Here is a 13,396-nt window from a genome sequence, read left to right on the forward strand (position 1 = left end):
CCGTAAGATAAAATATTTAAAACTCAACTCTTTTTAAGAGACTTGTATCATAGCGACGCATCGTGTCCTGACGAAAATATTGTGCGCCGGAAATAAAACGGACTTCAAACTGTTGTTAGGAGTTCAAACAGCTGTTAGCTAAAGGAACTGTATCGCTATGTAGGTCTTTATGCGTGCTAACCGATGTTACTTTCCCTAAATAAAATAAACTTAAACCCTACAGGTTTTTATGTCCGTGGCGTTATATAGCCTTAACTGTAACCAACAGTGAAGTAATAACTGGCATGATATTAACTGTAATACAATGACGTCACGGGTGACGTCAGTCTTCAGTTGCCAGCCAGGGAGGCAGCTTATTGATTTTATCTGACACCAGAAAGGTTTCATGAGAAAGAGAAAAGAGAATATTCATGAGGTAATTTTGGACTTGGAATTATTTGGTAAGTAACAGCTAAGCTAGCGTTATTTATAACATACTAGAAATATAGCTAAGTAGTTCTGAGGATCGGAGTTATTACACAGCAACACTAAGCTAGCTGCTAAGAAAATACACATTAGTCTCTCTCTCTGTCTCCCCCCCCATCTCTCTCTGTCTCTGTATGTACCCCCCTGTCTCCCCCCGTCTCTCTCTCTCTCTCTCTCTCTCTCTCTCTCTCTCTCTCTCTCTCTCTCTCTCTCTCCCCCATCTGTCTCTGTATGTCCCCCGTCTCTCTCTCTCTCTCTCTCTCTCTCTCTCTCTCTCTCTCTCTCTCTCTCTCTCTCTCCCTCCCCCATCTGTCACTGTATGTCCCCCCGTCTCTGTCTCTCTCTGTGTGTCTCTCTCTGTGTGTCTCTCTCCCCCCTCTCTCAGTCTCTCTCCCCCCCCTCTCTGCCCCCTTCTCTCTTTCTCTCTCTCTCTCTGTGTCTCTCTTTCTCTCTCTGTCTCTCTCCCCCCCTCTCTCTCTGTCTCTGTATGTCTCCCCCCCTCTCTGCCCCCCTTCTCTCTCTCTCTCTCTCTCTCTCTCTCTCTCTCTCTCTCTCTGTTGCACCACGGTCCTGGAGAAACATTGCTTCATGTCACTATGCACTGCGTGAGCTATTTATGGTTGAAATGACAATAAAAGCTTCTTGAAAGGCAACAAATGTTTTAATTTCTTTTCCACGACGCTTTCAGCTTGCAGTGGCGTGCATGTCGATGCAGCAGGTGAAAGGTACAGAGAATGAGGAGAAGGAGGAGAGAGGAAGAGGTGAAGTGTGTTTAGAAGAAGAGCAGTGTCTCGACAATAGTGACACTCCTGCCTCCACACAGCTAGGGTGAGTATCATTAACTTTACTGCATCCCTTTACTTATAAATCTGTCCTCTACTGCTCCATCCGCTGACACATGACGTGTCAGCACTTAGGGGTTTTTTGATATCTTTTACCAGATCATGATCTTTCATCCTGATCACAGTGTATTTAAAGGACATTCTATGTTTGCTGTTATAGTTGTGACTCATTTTCACAGGTTAAACATGCGGCAATGTGATGGTACCACTGAGACGAGTCTTTCCCCTTACGGCTTACTGTCTCTGCCATGGGAGATGGTCGCACGCATCGCATCTCACCTGCCCGCTCAATGTGTCATCAACGTCCTGCCTCAGGTGAGCTCATTAGGTTTATAGCAAGTGTACAGTTTCTTGTCAGCAATTCATAGAGGATTCTGAAGATATGCCAGTGCAGTGGTGGACAACACACCTCTCTTAACTTCTCTTAAACTTCTTCCTAATGCATATCATTCAGTCACGTCTGTAAATGTTTGTAACATAGACTTAAAACAATGGGAGAGATATTTAGATATAGGGAATTTTTAGAAGGAAAATGAAAAGGCAACTGCTGAAAAAAAAAACACCCACTTTTTTAGTGTAATAGATTTTTTGTTTATTTACATGGGCGTGGGTGGGTTTAAAATATATATCGCTCTTGGCCACTAGAGGGCGGCAGAAACACTTTGGCTTCGTTTCTTAACAGCTCATGTTGTCCTCCATGTTGTATATATGCAATTTATAAGAATTTCCAACCATCCATCTATTTTCTGTAGTTCTTATCCTGATGCAGAGAAGCATAAGCATATCTCAGGGACTCGGAGGACATCCTGTACATGGAGCCAGTCGGTCGTAGGGCATAATCACACATCACACACCCGTTCACACACTACAGATAACTTAGAGATGGCAGTGCATGTCTTTCGACTAAGGGAGAAAAACGGATTACTAAGAGGAAACCCACGGAGAACATGGAAACTTTACACACAGACAAAAAAGCCAGGAATCGAACCGGTAATCAAACTAACATTTAAGTCAAGAACAGTTGCAACACAGTGAGAGCTCCATACTGTATGTGTGCTTTAAGTCTCTTCATTTGAATATATTGTCTGTTGGTAAAGTAGGTTCCTGACTTTTGTGTACTATCTGCTTAACTCACTTTGTTCTAGAGTAGTGTGATTTGAATTTTGTTATATTCTATACCATTGTTGATCTTATAGTGTTGGTCTTTGCTTAGTTGTTCTCTCAGCTGATTAATCAGGAGTAGTTTCAGTCTCCCTTAAGGTGTGAATTGTGGGCAGAGCTTACTCCACATTGTAATATAAGTGTCTAGTACTGTTTGATATATTCTACCATACCTTACATCTCACTCTTGGTTGACTGCAGATATGTGTCTCAGACCCATCTCTGTACTCAATTCCTACTGTCGCAGACGCTCTTGTCCACAGAGAAGCGTCCACTATCCCAATAACTTCATCTTCCCTCCTCTGTTGTGTAAGTCTCAAACAGTGGTGGTAGGTGGGCTCTAGAATTGCCAGTCTGCTGTAAAGAAAGCTGATTTTATCTCTGCTTAACTTCCCATTACTCCTTTGAGTTTCTGGTGCTGACAGAAACCTGGATATTCCCACAGAACACTGCTACATCAGCTGCTTTATCCTGCTTTATTATGTTTTCTCTCACTCACCACGAGAAACAGGCAGGGGTGTTGGTACAGGTTTATTGTTGACAAAAAGAGTCTCCAATCAGCCTTGTTATCATTGTTGTCTACCGTCCTCCTGGTCCCCTAGGAGACTTCCTGGAAGAAATGGGCACACTGCTTAGTGCTTTCCCTTCCAATACCTCCCCTCTGACAGTGCTTGGTGATTTCAACCTCCGCTCTGACAAGCTTCAGTCTTCTTCCTGCCTGACTCTTCTCGACTCATACGTGATGGCAGAAATATCATAATGAATGACTGCTCATCAGTTAAAGCTCAATCCTAGCAAAACTTTACTGCTGTTCATCCCAGGTGATTCATCCCCAGGTCATGACCTTGCTACATCCCTGCACAATGATCTGATCTGCCCTTCAGCCACAGCTCACAACCTTGGTGTAACCATGGACAATCAACTGTCCTTTTCCTCTCATGTTGTTAATGTGACTCGCTCATGTCGGTTTCTTCTCTACAACATTAGAAGGATTCGGCCATTTTTGTCACACAGGCTGCTCAGGTACTTGTTCAGTCTCTTGTCATTTCAAGACTGGATTACTGCAATGCACTGCTTGCTACGCAATTTGTCCTCTGCAAATGATCCAAAATGCAGCTGCCCTTGTTTTCAGCCTGCCAAAGTTCTCTCAAACCCCCCGCTGCTGCGTTCCCTCCACTGGCTTCTGGTAGCTGCACGCTTCAGATTCAAAACACGGACCATCTCCCTCTTACCTCAAAGCCCTCATCACTCCTCACACTGCACCTCACAGCCTCCGATCTACCAGCACTGCTCGACTGATTCAACCATCTCTCAGGGTAAGAGGTAAGTATACTACAAGACTCTTCTCTGTTCTGGCACCAAGGTGGTGGAATGAACTTCCCCTAGGGGTCTGGACAGCTGAGTCACTGACTATTTTCAAATGACAGTTGAAGACCTACTTATTCAGGAAACACTTCAACTAGCACTTCTTTCCCTATTTTTTACATAAAAAAAAAACCTTTGACACTTTTTCATTGTAACTTTGAACAAATGTTTTAAACTCATAGTATCTTAAGTATGTAACCTAGTGAACCAGCATTAATGTATCCAATGTTAGAGATTTAAGCACTTCTGTACGTTGCTCTGGATAAGGGCGTCTGCCAAATGCTGTAAATGTAAATGTCATGCAAGCGTAGTTTAGTCTAGGTGTAAATATATTAATATTAAATTTTATTTATGTTTTTACAATGCCATGTTTCTTCATATTTTTCTTTCCAGTTTGGTTGTTTGAAAATTTCCCCATCACACATCAGCTGCCAACTGGGCAGAGCGACATGTGCTTCTAACGAGACATGCAAAGCCAACAATGGCATGTTTCAGACTGTCGCTCATGCTGCATAACACCCTTGAAGGAAAGCACTAACTACATGATCTCACAGATAGCCACGATTAACTAGTGTCGCTTTGATTGACAGGGTAGAGAGAGAAAACGGCAACCTTGCTAGTTTTATTCTCTAGACTCCAGGCTATGAGCGGTTGCAGCACAGTCAGAAATCAAATTTGCGATCCACAGTAGACTGAATGCTTTGTGCTGCACCACTCAGGAGACTTATTATTGCATTCTTTTATAACCCTGAGATTTCTGTCCGGCCAGTTATTGATACTGTGCCTCTGCCTTTTAGGTGTGCAGGGCATTGGGACAGGTGGGTGAGGACATGTCAGCCTGGCAGATTCGGGCTCAGAGACTTACAGGCTCCCAACGTTCCTTCCCAGTCGGGCCCAGGAATCATTTTGATTGGCCGACAGCGTGCCTTGAGATGGAGAAGTTGATTGAATGCTGGGCCAGGCAAAAAGAAACAGCAGAGCCTCCAGAGCCAAGGATTGAGATACAGGAGCAAGTGGATCAGGATGAAGTTGTACAACAAGGAGAAGCAGCAGCGAATGGAGAAGAGCGTGAAGCAGAAGCTGAGAGACAACCTGCCCATGTTGAGGAGGAAATCAGACCAGAAGGTGAAGAAGATCCTGAAATACAAGGAGAAGAAGAACAGGGAAATAACGTAATAATCATCAGAGAAGAAGGAAGAGAGAATGCTGTTGTTGAGGGCGAACTTAATCAAGAACGACTCCAGGAGCAAGAAGACAGTGGGTATGTGCTAAAACATTGTGTGTGTGTGTGTGTGTGTGTGTGTGTGTGTGTCACAGCTAGCGAATAAGTAAATAGGGAAAAAACCTGTGGCGATTTCTCTGTGTTTCAAGTCTTCATTCAGCGGCACTAGGGAAACTATGTGAAAGTAAACAGACCACAGTGCACTGTACACATGATGCATAATAATGAGCTTTTAATGAACAGTTGCTTACTTTCGACAGTGTAGCTTGTGTCTGTCACATCGTTAGTCCTAAGAATCTTAAAGCCTTTTTACACCTGGTCACTTCATGTGTTTTCTCTGATCCGATATGTATCTGATTTGTTAAAACTGTTCCATTTACATTAGGCCACATAAATGCGTCTCGGCGAATCGGATATCAATCCGATCTTTCTACTCCCGCCCAAAATGCAGATATATTTCACATTTCCGGGGTAATTGAAATGGAACACGCTTTGGTGTATGCGTTTTTCAAAATGCAATCAAAAAGAAGACGAAAAAAAATTGTTACGACGGTTATGCTACAAAAAACAGCATTTACTGTTTGCTGCATTTTCGCTGGCAGCAGCAGTGCATTTTAAGACCCAACGAGACACCTGGGTGAAAGATTACTTGCGAGTGACGTACTTCCGTTTGGGAGGAGTATAGCACTGACTTATGTGGCTTGAACAATCACATTCATTTACAACTGTCCAGTTTCATCTGAAATGCATCCCAGACCACCTCCTGAAGTGGTTTGAGCTATCGGATTTATATCCGTCTCGAAAACATTAGCTATCGGATCACAGAAAATGCATGAAGTGATCAGGTGTAAAAAGCCCCTCTGTCTTGTCCATGCATTTATCACGTCCCCTCTCTATTCAAAATCCTGCAGCTTGTTTCCTCACCGGCTCTTCTCACATTACACCCATCATCTACACTGGTTATCTGTAGCATCCGATGTATAGAGCCATTCATAACCTTCCTGCTCCCTTTCTATCCGAACTCTTTCATCTTTACATCCCAACACGGACTCCCAGCTCCTCCAGGCTGACTCACGGTGGTAGATCATTTGCTGTCATTGCACCAAAACGTTACTCCCTAAGATCCTCAGAAGGTATTTTATCTCAAGACTCGTCCCTGTTCTGCACGTGGGACGTGGAATGAGATCAGATGTCTGAACAGCACTGATACGTCATGTAAAAACTCTCTTCCTGAAGTACTAGCACTGTGTGCTCTTCTTGCTGTATTACCTTCCAACTGAGCTTTAGACTGATAGTCTTTCATATCATATCATTCTTCTTTAGTTTGTCAGTCTCCATGTCTGATTTCGTTTCATCTGATTATTCGTATTCTTCACTTGGCCTATTTGACTAGTATGGAAAGTGTCCTTGTGTTGATGAAAGCTATATAGTAATTAAACAGTATTATTATTATTATTACATGCTAAAGAGTTAGTTTGAGCACAGAAACCTCAACAGGAAGTTTCGATCGATTCAGCTACACAGAAATGTCTGTGAGAGTAACTTATTAAACTGGATGTTAAACCTGATTACATCATTGGATTATACAAACCCGATTCCAAAAAATTTGGGACACTGTACAAATTGGGAATAAAAACAGAATGCAATGATGTGGAAGTTTCAAATTTCAATATTTGATTCAGAATACAACATAGATGATATATCAAATGTTTAAATTGAGAAAATATATCATTTTAAGGGAAAAATAAGTTGATTTTAAATTTCATGGCATCAACACATCTCAAAAAAGTTGGGACAAGGCCATGTTTAACACTGTGTGGCATCCTGTCTTCTTTTTATAAGTCTGCAAATGTCTGGGGACTGAGGAGACAAGTTGCTCAAGTTTAGGAATAGGAATGTTGTCCCATTCTTGTCTAATACAGGCTTCTAGTTGCTCAGCTGTCTCAGGTCTTTGTCGCGTCTTCCTCTTTATGTTTTATATGTGTGAAAGATCTGGACTGCAGGCTGGCCATTTCAGTACCCGGATCCTTCTTCTACGCAGCCATGATGTTGTAATTGATGCTGTATGTGGTCTGGCATTGTCATGTTGGAAAATGCAAGGTCTTCCCTGAAAGAGACGACGTCTGGATTAGGGTTGGGAACCGAGAACCGGTTCTTATTTAGAACCGCTTCTGTTTTTTAACAGGAACCGGAACCGCGCGGAATTTTTTAGTTTCGGTTCCAAACGCGGTTCCGATGCGATGACGGGCAAAGCGCTGGGAGCGGTCACTTTAAATAGCCATGTCTTACCTCATGAATATTCATTGTTTTACAGTCACGCAACCAAATTAACACAGTTTACCACAGAAATCAGTCACTCGCGCTGCTGTGCTGAGGTACGCTTTGTGTTAAACATGTCTAAAAAAAGTCTAAAGTGTGGATTAATTTCCAAAGCTACAACAAGGAAGCAAATCTACCCATCATTAAAAAAAAACAAAAACACATTTTCCAAAAATAAATGTTGTAGTACAACACTCAGGACATCAGTGATGTGTGATCTGAGTTTGGTGACAGTACAGTGTATTACAGTAAAGTTATTGACTGTTTTTTGTTTTCGCTTTTCGGGTTTTGCATTTTGCTGACGGTCCCTTGGAACCTGTCTCTTAGGTGTTCGGACATAGAGACTTGTGTATTTTGTCCAACGCGGAGGAAAGCTGATATTGAGGAAACTTGGGTTGTAGCTGCGTTGTAGCTGCCTCTCTACATTACTACGATAAAAAAGAGGCGTTATTTGTGTAATAAGTGTTTAGGTCAGGAGCTACTGACTCGGGAAATTCGAATCTGTTAATATGGAGCCAACTTTGCTTAAGTCCCTCTGAGAGGGTTTTCTCCACAGCTGGAGATACAATAAGCCAGGAAAGGTCTCGTCTTCTCCCAAAGAAAGCAGACGTTAATTTTTCCTTCAGAAAAATTGCTAACTGTTTTGCTAAGTTGTAATTCTGAATGTTAAATTTGATGTTGGATTTATTTAAATTGATATGAATTGAAATGCTCTGTTTAAAATATTTAAAGAGTGATTAATAAACACAAATGGAATTGTTTAAGTATTGTGCATTATTTTTCACATTTCTTTTATTATGGAATCGGAATCAGAACCGGGAATCGTAAGGCAGAACTGGAACCGGAATCGGAACCGGAAAATTCCTTTTGATACCCAACCCTAGTCTGGATGGGAGCATATGTTGTCCTAGAACTTGGATATACCTTTCAGCATTGATGGTGCCTTTCCAGATGTGTAAGCTGCCCATGCCACACACACTCATGCAACCCCTTACCATCAGAGATGCAGGCTTCTGATCTGTCCTTGTCCTCTTTAGTCCGGATGACATGGCGTCCCAGTTTTCCAAAAAGAACTTTAAATTTTGATTCGTCTGACCACAGAACAGTTTCCCACTTTGCCACAGTCCATTTTAAATGAGCCTTGGCCCAGAGAAAACGGCTGCGCTTCTGGATCATGTTTAGATATGGCTTCTTTTTTGACCTATAGAGTTTTAGCCGGTAATGGCGAATGGCACGGTGTATTGTGTTCACCGTTTTCTGGAAGTATTCCTGATCATGTGTGATTTCTGTTACAGTAGCATTCCTGTATGTGATGCAGTGCCGTCTAAGGGCCCGAACTTCACAGGCATCCAGTATGGTTTTCCGGCCTTGACCCTTACGCACAGAGATTGTTCCAGATTCTCTGAATCTTTGGATGATATTATGCACTGTAGATGATGATAACTTCAAACTCTTTGCAATTTTTCTCTGAGAAACTCCTTTCTGATATTGCTCCACTATGTTTCGCCGCAGCATTGGGGGAATTGGTGATCCTCTGCCCATCTTGTCACTGAGAGACACTGCCACACTGAGACGCTCTGTTTATACCCAATCATGTTGCCAATTAACTTAATAATTTGCAAATTGGTCCTCCAGCTGTTCCTTATATGTACATTTAACTTTTCCGGCCTCTTATTGCTACCTGTCCCAACTTTATTGGAATGTGTAGCTCTCATGAAATCCAAAATGAGCCAATATTTGGCATGGCAATTCAAAATGTCTCACTTTCAACATTTGATATGTTATCTATATTCTATTGTGAATAAAATATAAGTTTATGAGATTTGTAAATTATTGCATTCCTTTTTTATTCACAAATTGTACAGTGTCCCAACAATGGAATCGGGTTTGTACATGAATGTATAATTTCTCTCTCTCTCTTTCTCTTTCTCTGTCTCTCTCTCGCTCTCTCTCTCTTTCTCTTTCTCTCTCTCTCTCTCTCTCTCTCTTTCTCTTTCTCTCTCTCTCTCTCTCTCTCTCTCTCTCTCTCTCTCTCTCTCTCTTTCTCTCTCTCTCTCTCTCTTTCTCTCTCTCTCTCTCTTTCCCAGGATGGATTTGAACCCCACACCCGCCCTGGAGCACATCACGCTCTCATCAGGCCACATTGCTGACGTTAACACAGTCCTGCTGGTTGGAGGTAAAGGCTCTGTGTGCGTCTCTGGCTCCAGAGACCGTAATGTGAACCTGTGGGATGTGAGAACAGGCTCGAGCGGGGCTCTGCTGGGAAAACTGGGAGCTCGTAGCCGCTACAACACGACACACCAAGGCTGGGTGTGGTGCCTTGCAGCCAGCGGTGATCTCCTGGCCTCTGGATCCTTCGACAGCACGGTGAAGCTCTGGGACCTGAACACCGGAGGCGCAGAGCGCGGAAAAATCCAGAGCCGTGCGGCCGTTCTCTCTCTCTCCTGCCAGGATCACATGCTGTTTGCTGGGTCACATGACCAGAAAGTCAGCATTTATGACACCAGAGGTGAGTTCTCTAGTCTTTAGAGCAGGATTGGTTTAGTTACTAGGAAAAAATAGTAATAAAAAAAAAAAGTTTATACAGTGTTTACTTTTAGATTCAGTTAATTCTATTGAACCCATTCATTCGGTGCATTTCACATCAACGCAAACACAACTCACCATATTTTGCTGCTATTATATGTTGTAAAGCTCTCACTGCTTCTGCGCCCCACAACATTTCCATGACACCCAGGATACACATTTGCTGTAGAAACATTCACATTCACAGGATTTGCAGCACAGATCTAGTACAACAGAAGTCGCACCACCTCCTGTAGGTCACCGCAGGTCCAGTACTGCTGTGTTCTTTCTGGTCCGCACGACAGCTTTCACATTACCATATTTTTTAAGCAAAACGTGCTCTGTTTCAGTCTAAACTGCCAGTGTGAACTGCCCTAAGAGTTCTGTAGCCTGGTCAGTTTTCTAAAGATGCACACAGAGGTATGAGAAGACTGCAGCTGCTCATTTTGTAGGCTAGGGTACCAATAGCTATGATGTCGATTTGTGAGCACACGCCTATAGCACGTCCACTATTTTTGATTCAGCGACTTCTGCGCCAGCCCTGTTGCATTATGGGATAGCGCAGTGTCCACTGACTTCATTCAGAAGCATCTCAGCAGAAGCAGTTGCTCATCTTTAGCCTTGATGTCATTTCTGTCACAGCTTCAGAGCCACTGGTCAAAAGCCTTCGTCTCCATAGTGACATCGTGCTGTGTCTGGCCTCTGACGAGCAGTACATTCTGTCTGGCAGCAAAGACAACACGGTAGCCGTGTTTGACCGTAGAGCTGGTAAACCGCTGAAGAAAATCCACGTACGTACACGCGGCTTCCTATTCGCCCGGTGCTTTATATAACGAGTACCTAAAAATCTTTTATCATAGTAGTAACTAGCATCATACCCTGTATTAAAATGGTAATACTCATGCGCTTGAGTATTACTTAAGTAATCAGTAAGGAATAATTTCATACTACAGCCCATCCTGAAGTCTTTTATCCCTCTTTTATATACTAGAGTGATTTTCTGTGTCAGTCGTGCTAAATGAAATCTTAGTAAATAGTAAGTATAGCTATATAGCATGGTGCGCTATGCCTTCTGTGAATAAAACAATATAAGGAATAATATAGATATACAAGGAGACTAATTCATTCTGTCTGTCTGTCTGTCTGTCTGTCTGTTTGTCTGTTTGTCTGTCTGTAGCTGAAGTCTTACTTGTTGTCCATGTCGTTCAGCGGGAGAGAGGTGTGGGCCGGAGACTACCACGGACTCCTTCACACCTTCTCCATGAACGAGGGCTCCTTCAAGTCCACAGCCCAGTTTAACGTAGGCCACACTTCACTGGTGACGGGCGTTCATCACTCACCTGGGACTCTGTACACCTGCTCCTCCGATCGCATGATTAAGGTTTTATCTTTAGAAAGTTTAATAAGTCAACAACACGGTTATTGTTCATTGCAGCAGTGCATGTAGAAGTCCACTTATTGTACACAGCATGTTCAGAGGTGTTCATGTGGCTTTCTGGATTGTCACAGGTTCACCTTCCTTGTGCGCCCCCGAAGACTCTGTGCACGCTTCATAATAAAGCAGCAGTGAATGGGGTGAGTGAGTAAAGCCATGCCTGTCAGTAGCTTTCCTGTCAGTACTAAATATATTTATGTTTATTTCTGTACAGCATTCAAAAGGCAAGAAATACTGGTAAGAGTGAATATAGAAATTTAGAATATAGAGAAGTTTTTTATTTCCTGTTGACATCAAATCACTGATTATACAAAATATACATCTGTACCAACACCAAAAAGAGAAAAATCCTGCTGAAAGTATAATTGTAATTATTTAAATGTATTTTATTTTTATTATTTTATTTTCTAATTTAATTGCGCATTTAGTTTTTTAAATTAATTTTTTTTTTTTTATTTAAAATTTGATTCTGTTTCTTATAATTAAAAAAATCTTTTTGAAGATTTAATACCAGCTTTGTTCTAATACAGACCTACTTTTTATTGATCTACTAGGCTCACGTTATTTTATTGTACATATTATTTTAGATCTAATAGTTCTGTCTTGGATCAGGATTTCTGACATGAGATTCTTGTCCTGGTCTCAACTCTTACATTGTCTGTCTCTCTCTGTGTCCTGTAGCTCAGTGTTGAGGCAGGAGTGCTGGCTGTTGCCACTGCTGATATGAATGTGGAAGTGTGGCGGCCCAGGCAGTGACGCTCGTAGCCGAGAGAGTGTCCGGAGTCACGCTGCAGTCCAAACCATGCTGCGGTTTACTTTTACACGTGTGTTCATAATTCTTATGCAGGGAATAAAACTCATGGGGTGTGATGTTAGAGGAAATGAATCAATGGATCATTTAGAAAGCATTCTGTGACGCCACCAGTAACATCCTGAAATTGATTCATTTCTAATTCTCGCACATCCTGAAGTACTTTATTCATCTTATCGCACAGCAGTTTTCCAATGAAAAGATTTTTATTTATTTATTTATTTATTACAGAATGAGATATTTGATTTTTTTTTTTTATTTATCCAATTATAGTTACTGTTCTGTTATCCCTTTTGTTATAACAGTGGAAGAAATCTTCAGCTTTACCTCTGTTTCATAGTACTGAGAGTGGAGATTCTAGTCTAAATAATAACTATGAAATATCTCCTTACCTAATTGTTGTATAAACAACTCTGTTTTTCTTTGTTTAATAATTAATAGATTGTTTTCTGTATTTATTATTAGACTTTTGTGCCATTTGGTGCATCTGGGCACATTATTCACACAAGTTATAGAACCCATATTCGAGTGTTTAATAGAAACCTTTGATTTAATAGAAACCTGTGGTTTGAACAGTTATAGAAAATAAATCAACTCTTTCTGGCTACTCTGAGGTTAAAATTTAACAAACGTACACAGGCCAAAAGTTTGGATGCATCAATGACGTGTCAGATATTGGAATAAATGTCTGATTCATAATAATATATACACTATAAAGTCAAAACTATCCAACTTTGTGGCAACAGTCAGGTGTCCACATATATATGGGCACTTACATATGGAGATTTTGAGACACACAGGTTTTTGAGACACATAAAAAAAATTTTGTGTCTGATATGTGTTCCGTAGCCTACCCTACAAATTTGGGGTATTCTGTACTGTACACTTAGGAACTAATATTTAGCAGGTTCATTAGGATCACACTGGTTATTTTCCTTCCTGCTACTAGACATGCCTGTAACAGTGAAACTCCCAAAAATCTAACTAAGCAGTAAAAAAGTGCATGTTCTGACCAAGCTGTTGGTTTGAATTCATTAAACAGGACGTTTATAAGCTCAAATCATTTGTATGCATTAGAGTCAAACCCTTGAAATGTTGATTTACGTACACATTTAATAAAGTATAAAGATAAAAAAATGAATAAAGTGGCATGCACAATAGAAACATATTCATACTTTGCCTTTATGAACATGTACATATAAAAGACATAG

General features: G+C 41.4%; 1 protein-coding gene across 2 annotated transcripts; it reads left to right on the forward strand.

Annotated features, from left to right (window-relative positions):
• Nucleotides 1-97: 97 nt before the first annotated feature.
• Nucleotides 98-13,197, forward strand: fbxw9 (F-box and WD repeat domain containing 9). 2 transcript variants are annotated; one of them, XM_060892679.1, is made up of 9 exons: nucleotides 98-440; nucleotides 1,154-1,293; nucleotides 1,487-1,622; nucleotides 4,631-5,094; nucleotides 9,462-9,883; nucleotides 10,582-10,730; nucleotides 11,117-11,320; nucleotides 11,449-11,514; nucleotides 12,056-13,197. In XM_060892679.1, the coding sequence occupies exons 2-9, from the start codon at nucleotides 1,169-1,171 to the stop codon at nucleotides 12,128-12,130; spliced, it is 1,641 nt and encodes a 546-aa protein (XP_060748662.1). In that variant the 5' UTR covers nucleotides 98-440; nucleotides 1,154-1,168; the 3' UTR covers nucleotides 12,131-13,197. The 2 variants fall into 2 exon arrangements, with proteins under 2 accessions (XP_060748662.1, XP_060748661.1); XM_060892678.1 differs by having other exon boundaries at nucleotides 98-415.
• The last annotated feature ends 199 nt before the right edge of the window (nucleotides 13,198-13,396 follow it).

This window comes from Tachysurus vachellii, chromosome 18, assembly GCF_030014155.1.
Source record: "Tachysurus vachellii isolate PV-2020 chromosome 18, HZAU_Pvac_v1, whole genome shotgun sequence".
In the NCBI taxonomy this organism is placed as follows: Eukaryota; Metazoa; Chordata; class Actinopteri; order Siluriformes; family Bagridae; genus Tachysurus; species Tachysurus vachellii.

Excerpts from the sequence above, each read along its gene's own strand:
- fbxw9 (XM_060892678.1), top strand. The coding sequence starts at position 386 with ATGAGAAAGAGAAAAGAGAATATTCATGAG. Across the intron at positions 5,095-9,461 it reads CAGGAGCAAGAAGACAGTGG|GATGGATTTGAACCCCACAC; the intron begins GTATGTGCTAAA and ends TCTCTTTCCCAG. Across the intron at positions 9,884-10,581 it reads CAGCATTTATGACACCAGAG|CTTCAGAGCCACTGGTCAAA; the intron begins GTGAGTTCTCTA and ends TTTCTGTCACAG.